Source organism: Micromys minutus, assembly GCF_963924665.1.
Source record: "Micromys minutus genome assembly, chromosome: 29".
Taxonomy (NCBI): domain Eukaryota; kingdom Metazoa; phylum Chordata; class Mammalia; order Rodentia; family Muridae; genus Micromys; species Micromys minutus.
In genome coordinates this window covers 27,551,713-27,575,316 of record NC_137964.1, presented here as the reverse complement: position 1 = coordinate 27,575,316, position 23,604 = coordinate 27,551,713, and the positions used below count along the sequence as shown (strand labels likewise).

At 51.8% G+C, this 23,604-nt stretch overlaps 1 protein-coding gene and 1 pseudogene across 4 annotated transcripts in view; both read left to right on the top strand.

Annotated features, from left to right (window-relative positions):
- Positions 1–5,126: 5,126 nt before the first annotated feature.
- On the top strand, positions 5,127–5,332 carry LOC308439168 (NADH dehydrogenase [ubiquinone] 1 alpha subcomplex subunit 1-like; annotated as a pseudogene). The gene has a single exon. The product of its transcript is annotated as an NADH dehydrogenase [ubiquinone] 1 alpha subcomplex subunit 1-like (transcript).
- Positions 5,333–11,044: 5,712 nt separating this feature from the next.
- The window catches only part of RASAL1 (RAS protein activator like 1), a 31,906-nt gene continuing 19,346 nt past the window's right edge, over positions 11,045–23,604 (top strand). Inside the window, exons 1-6 of one of the 3 annotated variants that reach the window (XM_080941366.1) lie at positions 11,045–11,126; positions 11,535–11,753; positions 14,943–14,999; positions 17,030–17,143; positions 17,307–17,368; positions 22,358–22,487. In XM_080941366.1, the coding sequence (XP_080797492.1) occupies positions 11,689–11,753; positions 14,943–14,999; positions 17,030–17,143; positions 17,307–17,368; positions 22,358–22,487 (428 nt within the window). In that variant the 5' untranslated portion in view covers positions 11,045–11,126; positions 11,535–11,688. Of the gene's footprint in view, positions 11,127–11,534; positions 11,754–14,942; positions 15,000–17,029; positions 17,144–17,306; positions 17,369–22,357; positions 22,488–23,604 lie in introns of those variants that run through there. The other 2 variants (XM_080941367.1, XM_080941368.1) reach the window with 2 other exon arrangements.

Here is a 23,604-nt window from a genome sequence, read left to right as displayed (position 1 = left end):
TCCTAGGGGAAAGGACTCTGCAACAAATGCTCACAGCATATCCAACTGAACTAGCAAGCAGTAACTGGTTCCACTGTTCCAACTCCCCCCTGCTCCTCCCCACCCCTTCCCCACCTCCACTATGTAGCCAAGGCTGGCCTCTAACTCATGGTGATTCTCCTGCGTTCATTTCCTGTCATTTTCCCCCTTCAAAAGAATATATTTCTTTTGTTTACCTTTAATTATCTTTTGAATCGCTGGACACAGTGGCTTATACCTTTAATTCCAGAACATGGAAGACAGAGGCTGGCGAATCTTTATGAGTTTGGGACAGCTAGGCTACACACACACACACACACACACACACACACACACACACACAAAGCCCTATCTTGGAAAAAAAAAAACAAGAACTAATTCATTACATTATTTAGTGTGTGTGTGTGTGTGTGTGTGTGAGCACAACCTGTGAGACTTGTTTCTCTCTTAACCTCATGAGACCTAGGGATTGAGCCTCCTATCTCCATCTCACAGATGCTGTGATTACAGGCATGCTGGATAGCTTTGTGCCAACTTCACACACGGTAACATCATCTGAGGGGAGGGAACCTCAATGGAGAAAAGACCTCCAAAAGATGTACCAAGAAAACTGTCTACCAGTAGACAAGCCTGTAGGTCATTTTCTTAATTAGTGGTATATGGGGGTGGGCTCTGCCCACTGTGGGTGGTGTCATTCCCTAGGCTAGTGGTCCTGGTCCTGGGGTCTATGAGAAAGCCAGCTGAGCAAGTCATGAGGAGCAGTCCAGTAAGCAGCATCCCTCCATGGCCTCTGCACCAGGTCCTGTCTCCAGGTTCCTGCCCTGTCTGATTGCCTTGATTGACATTGGTAGTGAACAGTTATCCGGAGGTGTGGGTGAAATAAATCCTTCCCTCCCCAAGTCTCTTTTGGTCATGGTGTTCCATCACAGAAACAATAACCCTAACTAAGACAGCCGCCCTACTCTATTTAATTGATTGGTGGATTTAAGGCTCTCACTGTGGAGCCTAGGCTGGCCCCAGATTCACGAGCCTTCCTCAGCCTCTAGCATCGTGATTCCAGCGCCGTGCCAACCTATGCTTATTTGCAATGCCTACACTGCTTAAAACCACTCCTCAGGAGTTTTGTTAGAAGATATTTTTAAAAAGCGATCTAAAATAACGCGAGTTCTCCCTTTGGAGCTCTTTGCATTAAATTACCCACATTATCTTTCTGTGTAACCCGATGTGAGGCCTTAGCAAGAAACATGAGCTCATTTTTCTTAATTAAAAAAAATGGAGGTGTAATTTCTACCTCTTGAAATTCACCCCTTTCTTCACACACGTTTTATGGGCTGTGGCAAATGTCTAAAGCTTGTGTAGCTACCACACCTAAGGCTAAAACCTCAAGATTCTGGGCCCCATTTATAATCTGACTGGGGTAAACATCCTATGGTGGTACATATCTGTAATCCTGGTATTCAGGGGGCTGAGGCAGGAGGATCAAAGCCAGCCTGGGATACATGTCAAAGCCCTGTCTAAAACATAGCAGGAGGTAGACATCCAGGTTACCCTTGGCCACGACGAAGGTTAAAGGCCAGCCTGAGCTGCCTACTGACATCCTGTCTCGAAAGGAAAAGTCATGAAGAAAAAGGAGGGCTGAGGAAGGAGCTCAGTCAGAGTACTTGTTGAGGGAGAGAGAGGCAGAGAGATAGAGACAGGGAGAGACAGAGACAGACACACAGAGAGAGATAGAAACAGACAGACAGACAGATACACACACAGAGAGACAGAGATTGTCAGAGACACAGAGAGAGAGACAGACAGAAATGCATATATATTCCTTTATGATTTTTCCCTTTTCCAGAATGTCAAAATGGGTATAGCGCTCAGGGGTAGGGGGCTTGTCCAGCATTCACGAGAAGCTGGGTTCCACCCCCAGTATGGAACTGCTGTGAAGTCAGCCCTGTCTTGTTCCTGCGTGAGTACTGCTTACAGTATAGTCAGTTTTTGTCACGCAAGCTAGAGTCATCTGGGAAGAGGAGCCTTCAGTTGAGGAAACGCCTCCATTGGACTGTGTGTGGGGTTCTTAATTAGTGATTGACAGGGAGGGCCCAGGCCACTGTGGGTGGAGCCATCTCTGGGCTGGTGGTCCTGGGGTCTATAAGAAATCAGGCTGAGCAAGCCACAGGAAGCAAGGTGTGAGCAGCTTCCAGCCCTGACGTCCCTCCGTGATGGATTTGAGTCCTGAGATGAAGGAAGCCCTTTCCTCCTCAGACTGATTTAGGTCATGATGTTGGTTTTCTGAGACAAGGTTTCTCTGTGTAGCCCTGGCTGTCCTGGAACTTGCTTTATAGATCAGGCTGGCCTCAAACTCACAGAGATTCACCTGCCTCTGCTTCCGAGTGCTGGGATTAAAGGCGTGTGAGGCCACCACCTGGAGTGATCACGGTGTCTTATCAAAACAAGGAAAAGCAAGCCAGGATGGCTATGGGTGCTGTGTGGCTTCTTACTTCAGTCCTTCAGCGGAGGACAGTGGAGGACAGCTCAGTTGCAGCCCTAGTGTCCAGGGTGGGCTTCATGTCACTCTAAGTGAGGTTGGGCCCTGTTCCTGTCAGCTAAGCACATGGTCCTGTGTTCAGTGCACTGAGCCACACTTAAGGGTTGTTTCCCATCATCCACTGAGATGCTCAGCTTCTTGTTTTGTTTATACAGAGTTTTATGTAGTCCAGGCTGGCCTTACTGTAGCTGAAGATGACCTTAACTTTTACTATTACTATTATTATTATTTTGTTTGCTCTTTGAGATAGGGTTTTTCTGTGTAGCCTGGGCTGTTCCGTCCTGGGATTAACTCTGGAGACTAGCCTGCCCTTGAACTCAGCGATCTTCATTGATTGATTGATTGATTGGTTGGGTGACTTGTGGGGCAACTCCTAGTACATTTGCGGAGGTCAAAGGTTACCTTGAGCTGGCTTTTTCCTTTCACCACGAGGCTTTGAGGATGGGGTAGGAGTTGGATTTAGGTCATCAGGCTTGGTGGTGAGTGCCGTTACCAGATGGGCCATCACACACACACACACACACACACACACACACACACCACTAAACTGAGGATCTCAGAGCTCCTCCTGGGGTTACAGGTACCTGATGCTCTGCCTGGATACTTGGGTTGATACTACTGTCCAAGCTCAAGTCCCTCTGCAGTCACGGAAAGCAATTCTCTGAGTGAACGATCTCTCTAGCCTCAGCTCCTCCCCCCATTTTTGAATTCTAGAATCAAGGGAACACTTTATTCCACAAAACAGAATAAATGTTCCAATAGTTGGAACAAAGGAGGGTGGCTGAACAGGAGAGGGAGGCGTGAAGAAAGCCGGAGCAGAAACAGAGATGGGCGGGGCCGGAAGCCATGAAAGCCGGAGGACCTGAGTTTGGGTCCTTAGCTCCTGAAGAAAAACCTAGGAGCACAGTAATCTCAGAGCTGGGGAAGTAAGGACAGGGTTCACTAGGCAGGCAGCCACAATGGATGGATGACCTCCTAGGTCAGTGAGAGAGACCCTGTCTCAAAACATAAGGTGGAGAGTGACTGAGGACCACCAGACATAGACCTCTGTCCTCCACACATATGTGAACTCACACTCGCGCACACACACACACTCCGACACGGACACATGCACAGGCATGCACATGCACACACTGACTCACATTCTCATACACATTCACACACACATACACTCACACACTCATCCACGAACACACCCATGCACATGTGCACATGCACACTCACGCATAAGTGTGCAACACACACACACACACACACACACACACACACAAAGGGTTATTTCCCAGTTTCTCCCCCTGTACAGCAGGGACCGGGAAAGCGATATAGGAAGGTGCCTGATGAGCGAACATCCTGCTGTTCCCGGCTCTTTTGTGTGAGGATTAAAGTAGAGAAATCTCTCTCATAATTTCCCATGGAAACCCGCCTGCTTGGAAACTTGGGTTGTTATTGCCAATCCCCATTTCTGGGAAGGCCAGACAAACAGCTTAATTTAGCTCCGGGATGTCGAGCCTTAGCTTGACTGACTCCATTTTGATTTTTAGCCTGGTTTCACAGCCACAACTTCCTGGAATATTTACCAGCATCTTATTCTAGCCCACGTTTCCCCCCCTCCCCCCACCATGTCCTGTAACAACCATTTGCTCCCTCGCTGGCAGGATCAGCACAGATTTACCAGCTCAAGAATGTTGGACTGGGGCTGGGGTTGTAGCCTAGCAGGTAGAATGTTTGTCAAAGCCATAGGTTCAAGCCCCAGCACTGCACAAACCCTATATTGTGTGTGACACATGTCATGCCAGTCCTTAGGAGGATCAGAAGTTCAAGGTCATCCTTGGCTACATAGTGAGATCAAGGACAGCCTGGGCTACATGAGACAACAGCCTAAAAACAAAACACATTATAGGGGCTGAAGAGATAGCTCAGCAGTTGAGTGCTGGCTGACCAGACAGCTCACAACCAACCATCTGTAACTCCAGCCCCAGTGGATTGGACACACTCTTCTGGCCTCTGTAGGCACCGGCATGCACATGGTACCCAAACACTCATACACGTAAAATGAAAATTAATCTTTAAAAAGTTATATAACATTATATAAAGCATACAACGTGTATAACTCTTTGAGACCTCTAAAAAGTGTTTTGTTTTAATTGTCTCACTATGGCCTGGAACTTACCATCCTCCTGCCTCAGCTTCTTAAGTGCTAAGGTGACAGGTAGGTGTGAGCCATGCTGCCAGTTGCCTCTAGCTTTGGACCATAAAGAACAAGGCTTTGAGGTGGGCAGTGGTGGCGCATACCTTTAGACCCATCGGAGTCAGGTGGATCGATGTGAGTTCGGAGTTCCGAGGCAGAGTCAGGTAGATACCTGAGTTCAAGGACAGCCTAGTCTGGAGAAGAGGTTTGGGTGAATGTACGCCTTTATTTCTGCCATTGTAAGTGCCCTAGACCAGACTTTTTTAAAGTCCTAAAATGATTGTATATTTATCTTTTAAGAAGAGACCACCACCGCCCCTCCCACATGCTGCTGGAAGGGAGGTGAAACCAGGTCACCTCTGAGGAGCCGGTGATGGTTTGGAGATGTGGTTTGAAATTCTCCCTGGTCTTGCCATTATGGAGGTGTGTTTGATCATCCCCTGGTGTCCATTGCACACAAGTTTACCAGCTGGAGCAAGGAAAAAAGAGTTACTTGAGTTCAGTATCAATGGTCTTTGATGGAACTTGATAGATGTTATCTCTGGAGTCAGTCACTACTATGTGTCTAGGGCCTGAAGAACGCTGACTAAGGAGACATTTTCCTGGCTGATGAATAAAATTACTCAGCTACGGTCATGTTCCTGCTAGAAGGCTATGCAGCATGTTGTAAAATGCACATAAAAAATTGAGAGGGGGCTGGAGAGATGGCTCAGTGATTAGAGCACCGACTGATCTTCCAGAGGTCCTGAGTTCAATTCCCAGCAACCACATGGTGGCTCACAACCATCTGTAATGGGATCTGCTGCCCTCTTCTGGTGTGTCTGAACACAGCGACAGTGTACTCATACATAAAATAAATAAATCTTTAAAAAAATCATTTTGATCTATGTGTAGCGATGCCTCCTTTGTGTGTGTGCACGGTGCACATTAGGTATCAGGTCCTTGACTTTATGTGGAAAGCCCTTTACTGACCACGCTATCTCCCCAGCTCAGTTTTGCAAATGCTTATTGAGTGCCTACTATGTGTCTGTCCTACACTGTTATAGATGCCAAAGATACATCTGCTCTCAGAGCCAAGTGAAACCTGTCCTCAGGCTCACAGACGTTTCGCAGGAGGTCAGATAAAGTTATGGATTCTGGGGAAAAGTCACCAAATTGCCATGAGAGTCCCTAGAAGGGGGAGGCACTTGAAAAAGCTCACACACAAACTCAAAGGACCCAAGACTTGAGGCTAGCAGAAGAGTGGTCTGGATAGAGGCACAGCATGTGCAAAGGTCCTGTGGCTGCAAGAGAAGGCAGATCAGGTTGGCGTGTGGGATTCACACAGGAAGGGGTCAGGGTTCAGACCTGTGCTGTGGCTGCCTCAGGAGGAGCTAGAAGACCAAGGGACTCTCTTGAGGACCTGGAATTAGTTGTTTTTGTTTCCTTTTTTAGAGATAGGGTCTTGCTTTGTGGCCTTGGGCTGGCCTCATAGTAGCTGCAATCCTCCTGCCTCTGCCTGGAGTGCTGGTGTTCCAGGTGTACTCTATCACAGCAAGCATTCTGGTTTGCCTGTATACAGGTAGCCACCTCAGCCCTGAGATTCCACATGGCTTGAAGGTCTTAAGCCACCAGCATGTCTTCCACTGTGGAGGGCTGCGCCTTTAGCAGCACACAGGCCTCCCTCCGATCTCCCCCCTCTGTTGACTGGGAAGATGTTTCTGGTTGATTCGAACTCCACTGCTATGTCGTGAATTGAGCCCTTTCTGCCTGTCTCTGTCCCCGGCTAGGGTAGGGGGAGAGGGACGTTGGTTTGAGTTGTGCGCTGAGTGACAGCAGGGACACTTTCCCAGCTGTCCTTGCCTTTGGCCACAAACTCACAGGCTCTGGAAATATCCACTGCCCCCCTCCCCCAGCCTCACGGTCCAGCGGCTTCCCTTCCTACTTCTTCATTCCAAGGCGTGGGTGGGGGAGGACATCACAGACCTGTTTCCTGGGCAGGCAGCCTGCCTGGTGAAGGGGGTAGTACTTTCTGCCGTGGCTGCCTGTCCCTGGGGCATCTTGCCCAGAATCACACGCAGCCATCACAAACTCGGCTTTGTGTCTAGAGACAAAGACCTCACTCTCATCCCTGCCCCACCTGTGCCTGACCCCTGCCAGCCTTCCCCAGCCATGGCCTCGGACAGGTGTTTCCCTAGGATGGGAGACTGATCCTTGGCAGGGCTCGGTGGGGAAGGAGGTATACAGGGCAGGACTAAGTTGCTGAAGGTCAGGATGCCATCCTAGGTACCTTGGGGACAGAGAAGTAACAGTGGAGAGAACAAGGGTCACAGAAATACTGGGCTCCGGCTCCTGGTGGCTTCTACCCATCAAGTGTGTTTTGAGTCTCTGTGCCAAGGGTGTGGGAGGCGGTGGCATGAATCAGACATTGTCCCTGACATTTAGGAGATAAGACTGGTGGGTAAATCACCACAAAACAAACCACCAGAAAACCGAGGTCATGAAAATGGAGGGAGGACTCCACAGCTCTCCACGACTCCCCACCTCTCTACCTGGGTTTCCCAGATTCTAGGGGCCAAGTGGCAAGGGTTGGAAGGCAAGAATGTGTTTTAGAAACTGAAGGAAGGGGCTGGAGAGATGGCTCAGTGGTTAAGAGCACTGACTGCTCTTCCAGAGGCGCTGAGCTCAATTCCCAGCAACCACATGGTGGCTCACAACCATCTGTCATGGGATCTGATGCCCTCTTCTGGTGTGTCTGAAGACAGCGACAGTGTACTCACATATGTTAAATAAATAAATAAATAAATAAAACCAAACAAGAACAACAACAAAAACTGAAGGAAGCATGGAATAATTTCCAAATTTTTGTTTTTCTTTTTCGAACAGAGTCTCCAGCCGTAGCCCAGGCTGGCCTCAAACCTATATATAGTCTTCCTTTAAATAACAATAGAAAGTGCGTACACTCATCAGGTGTCTGTTGCGCGCCCCATTTCCCACCAGTAGGAAAAGGCATGCAACCACAGGATTCTTCTGCGAACAACCTTTATTGTACAATACTCTGAGCAGGGGATCTCCCTGAGCAGGGGACTTCTCCTTTGAGCAGGGGACTTCTCCTCGTGGGAGAGAAAAGCATTGCTTATACATGCCTAGGAGACTTGTGTCGCTACCTGATTGGTGCGCCCTCCAGTAACTCAATAGTATGCCCCGAGAGCGGGCTATGACGTATGTGGCGCATGCGCATTAAGTCTCTTGGCTGGGCAACAGCTCTGTTTGCTGAGTTCTTGGCGGGAAGCCGGCGCCATGTTTGGGTGCGGCACAAACAGCTCCCTACAGGTGTCTGCTTGTGTTTTTCTTCCTCTCGATCATTGAGCCCAGAGCTCTCTGGGTCTGTCAGATGGGCTGTGAGTCCCGAGGGTGCACCTGCCTCAGCCCCAACACCTCCTCCCAGCCCTGGGTCACAGACCAGCCATAACAGTTGGCTTTTTACACTGGCATGTTCACAGCCTGAGCTCTGCCTGCTGGGCCGGCTCCCAGCCCCCAAACGCCTTTTTGACGGTTGCATATTATTCCGTTGGTGGCTGAACTGTCTCTCCATTCTTCACAGGTCTGCTCAGTTGTACATAAGTAATGGAAGGGGTGGCTCTAAAGGCTTTATTGGAGTGGGTGGGAATTGGCAAAGGCAGAGTTGGGGTGGGCTTTGCTTGTTTTCACAAGGTCATATAGCCCAGGTTGGCCTGAAAGTTGTTACATAGCTGAGGTTATCCTCCAGGAGCTGGGGTTATAGACACACCCCCACACCCAGCTTGGGAAAAACCTTAAAGGTGCATTCAGCAGTCCTAACCCTAGTGATGGATTAGTGAAGGGATTGAACATCATAAAGAGCCAGAATCTCAACACCCGGATCCCAGCGTTCAGTCAGTTCAGGCACGAGGATGGTGAGTTCAAGACCAGCCTGGCCTCCGTTGTGGGACTCTGTCTCAAAACCAAACCCAAGTCCATTGTCTTGGTTTCCAGTTTCCATAGAGTAAGCTTTCCCATCATGGTTTGTGGTTTGGAGGGTGGGGTTCCTAAGCATGGGGCTTCAAAGACGGTTAAAACCAGTCAGATCTCATTGGTCAGAAAAGCCCCCTGTGACACAGCTCCTCCTGCCTGGACCCAGTCTGTGAGCTCCCCTGGGCCCTGGCAGAGCGTGTCACACACGGGAGTGAGGTGCTGGTTTCAGCCAGATCTGGGCAATGAGGCTGCAAGGGCGGGTAGATCTCTGATCTTGGGATCTCTCTGCTTGGATTAAAAGAACGAAAAAACAAAATCCGGATTCCCCCAGATCTGCAGTCCAGAACGGGAACTTCCTCCTGCCAATGGAACTCGACACTCCCTCCATCCCTGGAATTTGGGGCTGGGGCTGGCACACTACTTGGGCACATCCTCAGGTCCCAGCCTCCGTGTTAAGCCAAATGGGATTTCCAGGCTCTAGAGTGAGCTGGGATTCCTCATGATGGCCGTGACACTTAGTGGGCACTTGCTGTGTGCCAAACATGCTGAAGTCTCTGACATTTCCTTCATGTCCTCATTCGTTCGGTGAAATGGGTGCTGCTAGCATCTTCTACTCACACCGGAAGCAGCAGAGGCATGGGGAAGGTAACTCACTGAGAGTACCCAGTGCTAAGAAGACCCCTTCCCCAGACCTTCAGCTAGAACTTTCCTTACCTAAGGCTTTACTTATTTAGAGCTGTAGCCCAGGCTAGCCTTGAACTTACCAAATAGCCAAAGATGAACCGAAGCTTCTAATCCTCTCGCCTCTGCCTTTGAAGTGCTGGTCTTACCAACTGGGCAGCAGCCCCAGACCCTTATTTATCTATTTATTTTAGAAAGGAATCTGCCTTTGTAGCCCAGGCTAGCCTTCAGGATCCTTCCGGTCCAGCCGCCCGTTCTGCCATTACAGGTGTACACTGTCACTATGTGACCGTTTAGCCAGCGTGTCACAGAATCCAGGGACTCCATGATGGTCCCCGAAGATCTGGATGACTCTTCTGGGGTCTTTATAACCCTAGGGACAAAATATCCAGGCAGAGGTGTTTGCCCAGGTGTGTGTGTGTGTGTGTGTGTGTGTGTGTGTGTGTGTGTGTAGGGGACCCACAGGGCCACAGGGCAACCAACTCTTCTTCCTCCCCAGGGAAATGTGGAGTGACAGACGGTGGAAGGCGGGGTGGGTGGGAGGCTACGGCAGCTTTGGACTCAACCCCGGAGCCCCCCTGGGTTGGCCTGCTGTGGTCTCCCCAGAAACCCACTGGGATAGAACTCCAGGGCACCAGCTCACTTCCATCTGGGCTGGAAGTGGAGGAAGGAGGGGATTCAGATCACTAGGTGGCTCCTGCTCCAGGGGCTGGGCAGGTGCTCCAGTCCTGCCAGTCTGGGCAGTGGCAGGTGACCTCATTCTGCACTCCCATGGGTGCCCGGCCCTAAGTTGTCCTTGCCAGCTTCCGAATGCTCTCCAGTGAGTTAAACCACAGACTCCAAGAGGAAGGTAGCCGCGCCAGCCCAGCGTCTACCCTGGGACAAGCCTTCTGTTTACATGATCCCATTTAAAACTTGCAAACGCACAAAGCATCTTGGGAACGGAGCAAAAAGGAAGAAGAGCTTTGCGTGGGGTGGAAGGGCCTCCCGAAAGCCTTGCCAGGAGATGTGACATTTAAGACACACCTTGAAGAAGAAGAAGAAAAACAACAACAAAAATACCAAATACTCTGGTTGATTAGGTTGTGTTCCACTGTTCTGAGGCCCGTGTGGGAGTATCTCATTTAATTCTCTCCAAACCCTGTGAATGAGACACGTGTCTTGCTCACTGAGCAGATGAGAAAACTAAACGGAGGCAACAGAGAGGTTAAGTGACTGACTCATCGAAGACCAGGCATCACTAAATCTACCAACTGGCATAGTCAGAACTCAAACCCAGCAAGGAGACTTCTAGCAAGCGATTTCCTCGCCCCCCCCCCCACTCCACCTCTCAGAACCCCAGGTTTTGTTGCGTGCGCGTTTGGCTGGTTTTTCCTTCTGTTGTTTTGTTTTGAAGTCCATAGATGGAGGGCATGCGTGACAGAGTTGCCGAGGGCTCGACACTGAGATAATCCCCACGAAAGGCTCAAGCCGTGCCTGGCACACGGTTAAGTGTTCGAGGATTGCAGATGGCTCTTATCCTGTCGCCCCGGCGGTGTTATCTCCGCGCCTCCCCTCCCCCTGCGGCCGCGGCTTCCTCCCCCGCAGTGGCAGCCGGTGACGTGGGAGCCTCCGCTGGCACACTCCGGGTTTAATTGGAGACGAAGAGACGGTGCAAGGGGATGTTCGAGCTCCCTCCCTCCACTCGCATCAGACCCCCAGGGAGCGTGCGCCGCCTGCCGCCCAGAGAGAGTACAGTTCCGGGACCCCGAGGCTGGTGTTGGGGGTGGCAGGTGGCAGAGGTGGGAGAGGTGTGGAGGTGCTCGGTTGAGGGCAGGCAGGAGACACCCAGGTTCTTGGAGGGCCCGATACCAGGCTCAATAACAGCCTGTCGCCTTGCCTGACTGCTCGCGCCTCCCCCACACCCACCCCCTGACCCCATAGCGCCTGGGTGTCCCCGGCTGAGTGCAGTGGCGTGGGGTGCCAGCAGGGGGCGCTCGCGTAGGGGCTCAGAGCGGGCGGGGCAGCTGCGGGGGGCGGGATCGGGAGGGACCTCCCGGGCTGCAGACGCCAGGCTCAGCCTGCCCAGATCGCAGCGCACAGCTACCTGTGGCTTTGGACGCATGTTCCCTTCCGGGATCCAGCACTTCTCCCTCCTAGCCCTGCATCCAGCCCACTCGCACCCGAGACCCGGACCTGTGGGAACCCGCGGACAGCGTGCTTGGCCCGCAGCTGATGACATGTAGGATCACCCCCTGGTCCAGCCTTGAAACCGCGGCAGACTCCTTGCCTGCAAAGTTTGGTACTGTGCGCCATGGCCAAGAGCGGCTCGCTGAGTATCCGCGTGGTGGAGGGACGGGCGCTGCCCGCCAAGGACGTGTAAGTCCCTGGGTGCCCACTGGGGTGCGTAGAAGGGTTGTGGGGAACCCAGTCTAGGACCCGCTATTGGGGATCCGCCCTCCCTGTCCTGTGGCGAGGGGGCTCCTAGGCTTAGCAGGTGCCGCACCCTGTTATCCTCACCCCCGGGAAGGAGGGTGTCTTTGTTCTAGGATGTCTCCAAGTGGGTCTTCCAGGACGGGTTAAGGGAATCTCTGGATTGGGTCCTCTAAGAGCCTAGGAGGGGGTTGAACGATCCCTTCCTTAGAGCTCTAGCAGGTGTCGGAGGTGGGGCTTCTCCGAGAGACCGAGGGGGTTATCCAGAGAACAGGGGTAGAGTCCCCGAGGACTGTGGTTCAGATGGACCCCAAGATTTTTAATGCCTTAGGGGTGTTTAGGTTTGCAGAGCTTCACCAGGTGGTCCTCTAACCCCGAACCCCAGTTTTGTACCTGCACACCTAAGGTGGACTGTCTCAGATCCCCAACTGCTCTAGGAGACGCTCGCCTGCATGTGCCACATATAATGGGACTGGGGGTGCTGGGCTCCTCTGCCTCTGTCCTTGGCTCTGGTTCTCCGGGGCGGAGTCAGCAAGTGCTGACTCAGCAGAATGGGGCTGGGGGCCGGCGGAGGGAGCAGGTTCCCTCTCCTGTTTGGTCCAAAGCCAGAAGGGGCTGGAGGTGTCAGCACCTTAGACAGGTGTCAAGATCCTAGGGAGGAAGTGTGTTGAGTGACCTTGAACCTGCCTCTTGCTGGCCCTTTGGTGTCCCATCTGGGTAGGGCAGAGCTAGAAGGAGCTGCTGTCTGATCCTGTGTCCAGCTGGGGGGGGGGGTGGAGGACACTGGCTAGGGGCGGCTGTGGAAAGGTGAGCAGGCAGGTGGGACCTGGAGGCCTTCTTTGCTTGGGTGAAAGTCCCAACTACCGGAGCTGCAGATCCTGCATCTGTCTTTGATTTGGGGAACCTTCTTGACCCCTAACACTGCAACGGTGCCAAGAGGGGAGCTGTTTAGAGTAGTTTTAGTGCCCCCACCTTCCTGGTTAGCAACCACAAAATAAATACACGCCTGAAGTAAAAGCTTTGAGCTACCCTCTTCAAGATGAGCGATTACAGAACTGCGGGGCACGAGTGGAGATTGGGCAGGTCGTAGCTGGAGGAAGGAACCTGCCTAGAAACAGGGCTTTTGCCTCACTGACCTCCAGCTGGTCCACCCGTCTTGGGAAAGTGTTATGAGCTGGTGGCAGATGTTGCCACACAGGCTCAAGGGCTCCCTGCTTCTTCTGGAAGGGGCTTGGCTCACCCCTCTCCCTCTGGTTTCCTGGCCAAGGTAAGCTCTGGGATGGACTGTGGCCCAGAGCAAGGCTGAAGAGGTATCACTGTGGCCTGCTGGGCATCACAAGCCCCAGTTTCTCTCGTGGTCGGCTTCCTTCTTTAGAAGAGATCTTCTCAGAGCAAGCTGTGGTTCCCTTGTCTTCAAGCGAGGCGTTAGTTCTGAGGTCTTCTAGTTCTGAGCCTGACTGTCGAGGCTAAGTGGGTGGCGGGCTCTGTCTGTCATTAATGAGGGCTTACCTGGCACAGGTATCATATCTAACACTTTATACCAAAGTGGTTTCTGTTTTACGCATGGAGAAATTAAGGACCAGATAGGCAGTTATGGTCATAAGACCATACAGCTGGAATCTAAGCACTGATGGCTTTAATCTATGAATAGTACCAGGTAGACAAGTGATGGTTGAGGGTTTGCATTTCCCATGCTTGACTCAGGCAGGGGCCATGGGAGAGGCCAGGAGTCTGGGAGAGGCCAAGAGTTTGGGAGAGGCCAGGGCCTGGGAGAGGCCAGCTCTGCCTGCCACCCTGGCCCCTACCTGATAGGGGCCTGATAAGACTATGTGCGTCACGGCCCTGGAGCAGATGTGTTGAACCTTGCTCCCTTCAGGGACCTGGGGTCAACTAGGTTGCCTGGGAGAGGCTGTATCTTCAAGCCTTGGTGCCAGCTGATCTGTTGGTCCCTGGGCCACGTCTACTCTGGGTGGGGGGGAGGGATGAAGAAGGAGGCTTTGGAGGGAAACTGAGGGACTGGGAAAGATTCAGCCAGCCAGCCGAGGACCAAGTTGCAGACAACACGCGCCTTGTTCCCTGTGGTTGGGTGTGTGTGGGTGGCAGAGAGAAGGTGGCTGGAGTAGCAGAGGGGACATGGTTAGAAGATCTTGGCTGAAGTCCTGTCGGTACAATCTGTCTCTGCGCCTGCTCGCCACATCTCCATTCACCCTGAGCCTTCCCTGCAGGATCACCCTCAGACCCGTGGAGAAGGGACAGCTGGCACCCCAAGGAGGTCACAGTTCAGGGGTTGTAGGAAGGCAGAGACCGTTAAACTTCATGCAAGATGATTTAGTTCTGGGCATGGGGGCGGGGTGGCACCCATTTATTTATTTATATGAGGCTTGCTTTCACGATGTTGTCCAAACTGGTTTTGAACTCCTGGATTCAGGTAAACCTCGGGATTCAGCCTCCCAGGAGCTGGGACTGTGGTTATGGCTTACCCCAAATAGCTTGGAGGGTCCTTTTAGACAGCGGTGCTGAGAGGCGGCCTCTCCAAGGAGGGAGGTAATAGAGACCCAGGTAGGCAGCCTGGGGTTTGCTGGTGACTACTATTATAAAGGAGTGGGGTGGGTGGGGCTGGCTTTACCAGGAAAACAGCATGTGTCTTTTGGGATTTGGTTATGTTTTGTTTTTTCCTACCGGGAACAGGACCCGGGGTTTGAACATGCCAGGCAAGCTCTCTGCCCCGAAGACAGACTTCAGCCCTACAGCCATCTCTGTGGGTTCGATTTTGAGGTCCTGGACCCTGGCATGTGCCTGCAGCTCCTTCCTGCGAGGGTGGAGGGGCAGGCTGAAGAGCAAAGCGCTTAGCTCAGAAGTTGGCATTAGGGTCTTGTCTGGGAGCACAAGGTGACAAAGCAGTCGCAGAAGCAGAAGGACTATACTGCCTGTGGGTGGTGGGCAAGTGGCCAGGGCCGTGGCGACATAACCTGCTGATGTTCCCCAAGGTCTTGCCTCTTTGTAGGACTTGCTGTGTGACCCAGGGTAGGTCCCCGTTCCCTTTCTGGACCTCAGTTTCTCTTGGCTTAAGGTAGGGACTGGGTCTCCCACTATGGCTGCCCTTCCAACAGCCTTCTTGATCTCCTCCCCCAACAGGTCTGGGAGCAGTGACCCCTATTGTCTGGTGAAAGTGGATGATGAGGTGGTGGCCAGGTATGTAGTCAGCGGGGACTGGAGCGGGGAAGGGACCCAGGAAGGAGGGCCAGTTCTTCCCAGGGAGCAGAGAGTGCAGCCCCTCCTGAGGGGACATGTTCTTTAGGCTTCAAGGGGACTGCTTGTGCGTACCTTGGACATACCACTGGGGCTGATGCTAACTGGCCAGTATCCTTTGTCTGGGGACCCATGATGTCACTGTGGCTCCCAGGGGCTGACTCAGCCACCACCAGGCCGTGCCTCCCCAGAGGCTTCTGGGTGGGGGCATCTCATGCTTGGCTGGCTCCCGGTCTCCGGGTGCTGCGGGTGCCCGGGTACCTGGGTGTGTTGTAGTTGCACTAATGTTCAAGCGGAAATGTGTGTATGTGTGTTTGTGTGCATGTGTACGCTCACGCTCGTGTGTGCATACCAGCCTGCCCATCTGGGGTGGCACGGAGCTGGTGTGAATGCTTCTGCCCATGTGTGAGCGCCCATGTGGGTGTGCAGGCCCACAGCACTCCTGTGGGTACCAGAGCGGGGATGTGTGCATGTGCCTTGGTGGGCACACAGAAGCAGGTGTGAATGCACGGGAGGGTGTGTGGATATCTGTGGGCACTCAGTCTGGATGGGACATCAGCCGATCTGGGCTTCTGCCCCCGCAGGTGAAGGGACAGCACTCAGCCCCCGCAGACCTGAGGGGGTGGGTGGGTGGGTGGGTGGCTGAAGCCTTGGTTTCTATGGTAACGGCAGGATTCAGGATGCTCCTGGCACTAGTTCTGGTCCAGATGGGCTGGTAGTTGGGGGTGGGGATCCCCCAGGGAAGGCTGACCCCTCCCATGGCTCCCTCTGTCTGCCCTGTTATAAGACACTAACCCTCAAGCCTCAGACTGGCTTGCTTTATGCCTTCAAGCAGACGTTCTCCCTTCTCTGGGCTGCAAGGAACCAACGGAAGAAAACACGCTTTTGCACACTTGGGTTTGGTTGGGGTGTCACTGGGCGAAGTAGAGTCTTTATTCCCAGGAGCAGCCATGATGGGAGCCATGTCAGGGTGCTAGGCCCAGGCGTTGGACACACATACATGTGCCTGTCTGGCTTAATCCTAGCATCCCCTGAGTTTCTGAGTACTATGAAGCCCTGCACACTCTGTGACCACTGTCCGTTCCACAGTGACCTGGCTCTGCTCACACATGCCTGCCTCAGGACCTTTACACACGCTGTTCCAGCCATCTGGGAAGCTTGTTTTCCCAGACCCAGTTCTCTTTGGCCTGACCGATCTGAGTGAGAAGCCCTCTCCTATTCCCAGCCCCAGCCCCACCCCCACCCAGGCATCACTGAGCTCACCCCAATTACAGATGATGTCTACCGTCTTGGTGGCTGGTAGGGACGGGCATGAATGAGTGGGGCACTTGGTATTGGTGACTTGTTCCAGACTTGTGTCTATTTGGGACACTGTGTCTCTATTTACAAACAGTTTCTAGATGCTTCTGTGGATGCATGGGTGTATATCTGTGTGTGAGTGGGACTCTCTGTGTCTCTGGCTTCCTCAGTGTGTGTGTGTGTGTGTGTGTGTGTGTGTGTGGTGTGTGTGTGTGTGTGTGTGTGTGTGTGTGTGTGGTGGGTGTGTAGTCATGTGTATGGATCCATGGATCTCTGTGTACATTTTGGTCTACTTGTGAAATACACACACACACACACACACACACACACACACACACACACACACACACACCACGGGCAAGCATGCATGCATATGTGCACATTTCAAGTCCCTACGGCTATGCTGCATTTCTTTGCATCTCTGGTGTGTGTGCACATGCGTGTGTGTGTGTGTGTGTGTGTGTGTGTGTGTGTGTGTTGGGTCTGGGTGCACTTCTCTGCCTAGGCTTACAGGTCTGAGTGTATTTGCTCTATTTCTGGGATGGGGACATGTGTAGACTCTAGGAGTGTGTGTGTGACCACATCTGTACTCATGTGTGTGTCCATAGCCGTGTCTGTGGGGAACCCCCAGGTCACCCACCATTTGAGGCCCTAGCCTAGCACCCCTCTTTCAGGACAGCAACCATCTGGAGGAGCCTGAGTCCCTTTTGGGGGGAGGAGTACACCGTTCACCTTCCACTGGACTTCCACCACCTGGCCTTCTACGTGCTCGATGAGGACACCGTTGGGTGTGTGGTGGGTGGGTGGGTGGGTGGGTGGTGGGTAGGGTGTGCATGGGGGTCCCAAGCCTGCACAGCAAGAGGAAGTGTGCCACCTCTAACCCCCGGTCTGTCCCCAAGGCTCCAGGGGATGGTGTGGGTCCAGGCCTGACCGTCTCCTACCTTCCCACAGACACGACGACATCATTGGGAAGATCTCCTTAAGCAAGGAAGCAATCACGGCTGACCCTCGAGGTGAGCAGGGCGTGGCGTGCAGCAGAGGGGAACGGTCTGACCCACAGGGGCCTCACAAGGATAGAGGGAGCAGGGGCGGGGATGGTGGGGGACCTTACGTCTTTAATATGCGGTTCGGTTCATTTATTGAGCACCTAATTCATCTTCCTACTCCCGAGGCTCACACAGAAGCAGGGCACCCCTTCTTATTTGGAGGTCTGCTCCCCATTCTGTGTAGTCAGCAACTCCGGTTTGGTCTCCCCCCACCCCTTGGTCTTTTCTATCTAGCCCTAGATAGCCTTCAAGTTGTGATCCCCTGCCTCAGTTTCCCCCCATGCTGGTGTTCCAGTGCAGAACATCATGCCTGGCCAAGGCCAGCTGCCTCATGTTTTTCCAGACATTATATTTGCATGTTGGAGATGAACCCAGAGCCTAGCAAGTGTTCTACCTCTAAGCCGTACCCCAGCCCTGAAATGCTTAAAAAATACATAAGAAATAACAATAGCAGCACCCCCATCCTGACACAGCATACATGTGTGCGTATGTGCACTGTGAATGCATGCTGACCCCCCCTCTAAGGTGGGGACCTTTATTTACTCATGTTTTCCCCATGACAGCAGCCTAAAGGGTTCAGGGATTTGCTCACAGTCACAAAGGATTTGTGACAACCAGGACTTGGGATCAAGGTTGTTTGTGTCCAGGGTTTGAGCTCACCATGTTGTACTGTATGTGTGTGTGTGTGTGTGTTTGTGTTGTGTGAGTATGTGTGTGTTGTGTGAGTGTGTGTAAGCATTGGTTTTCTCAACCCACGTGGTATCCTGTTACACTCTGTGTTTACGTGTGTATTTGAGTATGTGAGTGTGTATGAGTGTGTGTATCTGTGTGAGTGCATGTGAGTATGTTTTTCTCAGCCCACATGCTATCTTGTTATACTCTATGTGTGTATGTGCATGTCTGTGTGTATATGAGTGTGTATGTGCACCAGTGTGTGTGTCTGAGTGTGTGTAAGCATGGGTTTCCTCAGTCCACGTGGTATTCCTCTACACTTGCTTTTTCCTAGTTGCCTTTCTTACCTCATCGTGTATTTTTAAATTTTTGTTTATTTTTCTTTTACGTGTGTTTTGCTGGCTCGTCTGAGCATCTTGTGTGCAGTGCCTGCAGAGGCCAGGAGAGGGCGATAGATCCCCTGGAACTGGAGTTTCAGATGACTGTGAATAGGGGTGTTGGGAACAGAACCCAGAGCTTCTGGAAGAGCAGCTGGTGTGAGCTGTCTCTCCGGCCCGTTACCGCGGAGACAGGGTACCCCAGGCTGGCGGTAAGGCACACTGGGACGGCAGGCGTTCGCCTCTGTGCCTAGCAGCTTCAGTGTCCTTAGGTCTTTACGTAACCGTGCTGGAAGGATTTCCGAGTTCTGGAGTCACTGAATTCTTCTGCAATGTCCCATCATGCCAGGCTCCCTGGTGAAGCATCTGGGGTGTTGGCAACGCGTTTCCAGCTCACGCAGTTGCAGCAAACAGCCCGGCACTCACTAGCAATGTCACACCTTCAGGTCCCGTCAGTCAGAGAAACTCCTGGGAGTTACTGAAGTTTATTCATTGCATCAGACGTACATTCTTGGGTGTGTTCTGTTGTCGTTGCTTTGGTTTTTCTATACAGGGTTTCTCTGTGTAGCCCTGGCTGTCCTGGAACTCACTCTGTAGACCAGGCTGGCCTCTGCCTACCGAATGTTGGGATTGAAGGCGTGAGCCCCCACCACCTGGCACCGTATGTGTTCTTTTTAATACATCTCAGACCCTGAGAGTTTTTAATGCCAAAGGAAAGAAGGATGCCTCAGGAGAGGGCACCTGTGGGCGCTAGGCAGGGGACATTGTCCTCATCTTGGTGGGGTAGAGGGATATCACATACACACTTTACTGCTGGGAGTATCAGCAAGGAGAGTATATGCTGGTAGGAGTGGCTTCCCAAGCTGTGTTTGGGGTACATGCCTGTCATCATAGCATTCGTGAGGGTAACCTTGCAGCGAGACCTCATTTACTCATTACATCATCATCACCACCATCATCATCATCACCACCACCACCATCGTCATCACCACCACCATCATCACCATCACCATCATCATCATCATCACCACCACCATCTTCATCATCACCACCACCATCATCACCACCACCATCATCATCATCACCACCACCACCATCACCACCACCATCACCATCACCATCGTCATCATCACTGCTATTTTTAGTGCTGGAAACCAATCAATGTCTCTGTCACCAAGATGCCCCATCCTCATGTTTGCTCCTTATTATACTAGAGCCACAGGGGCTGGGGAGGTGGCTCAGCAGTTAAGAGTGAGTGCCACAGCCAGGAGGTGGTGGCATGTGCCTTTAGTTCCAGCACTGGGAAGGCAGATCTCTGGGTTCTGAGTTTGAGGCCAGCCTAGTCTATGAACCGCTAAGGTTACTGTCTGGGGAAAAAAAGAAAGAAAAAAGAAAGAAAGGAAGGAAGGAAGGAAGAAAGAAAGAAAGAAAAGAAACACCACTATTCTAGAGATAGGTCAGAGTTCAGCTCCAAAGGTCAGAGTTCAGTTCCAAAGGTCAGAGTTCAGCTCCAAAGGTTCAGTTCCAATCACCTGCCTGTGACTCAACCCAGAGGGTCTGTAACTGCAGTCTCAGAACATTGGATTCTAGGTGTTCCTGTTGCGGCTCTGAGGGCCACTGACAGTTGCTTGCTTGTGCCTTTGTTTGAGACAGGGCCCCACTGTGTAGCCATGGCTGGGATTCACTTCACAGACCAGGCTGGCTTTGATTCATAAACCTGTGTCTGCCTCCTGGGACTGAAGATGTGTGTCACCATGCCTGGCCTCCATTGTTGTTGGTTTTTTTTTTTTTTTTAAATCAAGGCAGTGAAGAGATTGGAGGTCTAGTGTCACAAGCCAGGGTGGCAGCTTTGAAGGGATCTGGTCACATCAGGACAAGGCTAGACACAAAAGATCAGTGAGCTATCTGTGATGACCAAGTGACAGAAAATGGTAGATTCCTGGACCTGGGGGTGCTGGGGAGAGGAGGAGGCTCTTCTATGTCCTTCAACATGGAAGGGGGCGCACAATCCTCAGAAATGCCCCCCTTCCCCGAGACAGGATGATCCTGAGAAGGAAAATCTCTTATTTCTACCTTATATCTACTCAGTCAGGGGCTGAAGAGGAAGCCGGCCAGGGATCACGACTTTCCCTGATGAAAACATCTGAGTAAGGGACTCACGGTCAAGGGAGAAGATAGTGACCCAGGAACCCTTCCATCCCCAGAGGGACATACTCCCTGAGGTTTGCAGAGAGCGAGAATTCAGAGACCACCCAACACAAGGGAGCAGTCAGTCTGAGGGTCTCTAGCCGCTATAAAGGGATCAGAACCCAGCAAGACCTTAGAGCCCCAATTCCCAACCTTCCTAACACGGTGACCCTATGTCGTGCTGACCCTCAACCGTAAGATTCCTTTTGTTGCTCCTTCATAAGTATAATTTTGCTACTGTTATGAATCACAACGCAAATATCTGATTTGATTTGCAGGATGTCTGATATGTGACCCCTGTGAAAGGGTTGTTTGAACCCCCCAGGGTGAGAACCACTGCTTTGGTGTGTCAGTGTGTCAATGACCTCTGGGTGTCATGGTCTTAGTTTCTTCCCCGGGACTCTGGCAGCCACTGCTTAAGGGAGAGAGGATTTATTCTATTCACAGTCCAGAGAGCAGTTGGTTGTGGCAGGGAGGTTGAGGCAGCAGGAGCAGAGGAAGCTGGCCACATCCCACCCACAGTCAGAAAGCAGAGCGGACTGAGTGGACAGCTCAGGTGCAGCTGGATTCCTTCATCTTGGAGGGTCCAGGATTGCAGTCTAGGGAATGGACCCACCCGTGTTATCAAGGGTCTCCCCACCACAGTTCTGTAATCAAGGGTGTCCCCAGGGATTACAGGTGTGTAACCTTGATCTAGCTAATCCCTCCCCAGTGTGCCTGGAGGCCTCTCTTCCAGGTGACGCTAGAGTCTGTCCATTGATCACGCCAGCCACAGCTACAGGTGCTTTAAGAAGCCAGATGTTTAAAGAGCTAAAAGGGCAGCGGAGATTATTAAAGCATCAAGTCAGGCATGCTGGCCGAGGCTGTGACTCCTGCACTCAGAAGTGGGAGAAGCAGGAGTTCCGGGCTAGCCTGAGCTACATACAAAACCCTGTATGGAAACAAAACCAGAGAGAAACAAATGGGGAGGGAAAGATGTTTGCCAAAGAGGGGTTGGGTTGGAAGCAGGCTTCCCCTAGTTACAGTGGGAGTCAGAAGTTAGTGGCTATTTGTTATTTATTAGTTAATTTATTAATTTATTATGTATAAGTACACTGTTGGTGTCTTCAGACACACCAGAAGAGGGCATCAGATCTCATTACAGATGCTTGTGAGCCACCATGTGGTTGCTGGGATTTGAACCCAGAACCTCTGGAAGAGCAGTCAGTGTTCTTAACCGCTGAGCCTTCTCTCCAGCCCTCAATAACTGTTTCAAAGTATGATGAAAGGTGTGTGTGTTTCTCTGTGAGTGTGCATGAGTGTGTGTCTGTCTATGTCTGTGTGGGTGTACCTTTGTGTATGTGTCTGTGTGTGTTAGTGTATGTTTCTATGTGTGTGTTAAAGTGTGCTTCTATGTGTGAGTGTGTATCTGTGTGTAAGTGGGTGTGTCTGTGTGTGTGTGTGTGTGTGAGTGTGTGTGTTTGTTTGTGTGTGTGCCATTCATGTTCCAGGATGACCTGAGGCTCAGAATCAGCCCCAGAGCCGCATTGCCCATGTTGACTTGATCTCTGCTGTTTTCTAGCTGTGGGTCAAGGGGAGACAGCTAGTCTCCGTGCCTCAGTTTCCTCCTCTGACATGGGGCTGACTGCATGTTGTGCACAGCCATAATCAGTGACGGTTCTGAGATGACACAACACCCTAATGCGTGTCAGGCTCTTCCTAAACACTGTGTGTCCTCCAGGGATCGACAGCTGGATCAACCTGAGTCGAGTGGATCCAGACGCGGAAGTACAGGGTGAGGTCTGCCTGGCCGTGAAACTACTGGAGGATGCTCGGGGCCGCTGCCTCCGCTGCCACGTGAGGCAGGCCAGGTGTGCCGGGGGCTCTGAAAAGAGCAAGAGCCTGGGTGTGGCTCGGTCGGTAGTGTGCTCCTCTAGTATGCTTGAGGCCCTGGGTTCTATCCCCAGCACCACTTAAACTGTGCCTGGTGATACTCATCTCTAAGCCCGGCACTCAGGAGGTGAAGGCAGGAGGATTAGGAGTTAAAGGTCATCCTTAGGGAGGCAGACACTTTTAGGCTAGCCTGGGCTATAAGAGGCCCTGTTTCAACGAACTAAAACCCCACGCCAGGAATGAGCAGGAGAGCTGGTGGCTGTGGGGATGCTCTTGTCCTTCTTCTTGTCCTTCTTCTTGTCCTTCTTGGTCCCCCTCACCTACCCTGTTTTTTTTTTTTTTTTTTTTTTTAGATTTATTTATTTATTATATATATGCATACACCTTAGCTGTCTTCAGACACACCAGAAGAGGGCATCAGATACCATTACAGATGGTTGTGAGCCACCATGTGGTTGCTGGGATTTGAACTCAGGACCTCTGGAAGAACACTCAGTGCTCTTAACCACGAGCCATCTCTCCAGCCTGCCCACCCTGTTCTTAAACAACAGACTTATAAGTGCCAGCTTTCAGGGGGAGAAAGCAACATCTTTTGTTATTTTTGAGGGTTCCTCTATGTTACCTAGGCGGCCCTGACCCTCTCACACTGTAGAACAGGCTGGCCTTGAGTTCACAGAGATTCTTCTGCCTCTGCTTCCCAAGTGCTGAGATTAAAAGCCTGTGCCACCATGCTTGGCAAAAGCAAACTCTTAACCCAGGTGGTCATGGACCAAGGACAATCAGCTGTATATTGGGAACGGCAGATAGGTGAGTGAGTGAGTGAGTGTGAGTGTGTGTGTGTGTGTGTGTGTGTGTGTAATAGTTACATTTTAACAAGCTAGGGCTGGAGAGATGGTTCAGCAGGTAAATCACTTGCCAAGCCTGATGACCTGAGTTTGATCCCAGCAATGCACAATGGAAGGAGAGAACCAACTCTAGAAAGTTCTCTGACCTCCACACATGTGCATGCATCCACAGACAGACAGATACACACACACACACACACACACCAAACAGACAGACAGATACACACACACCATACATACACACATACAC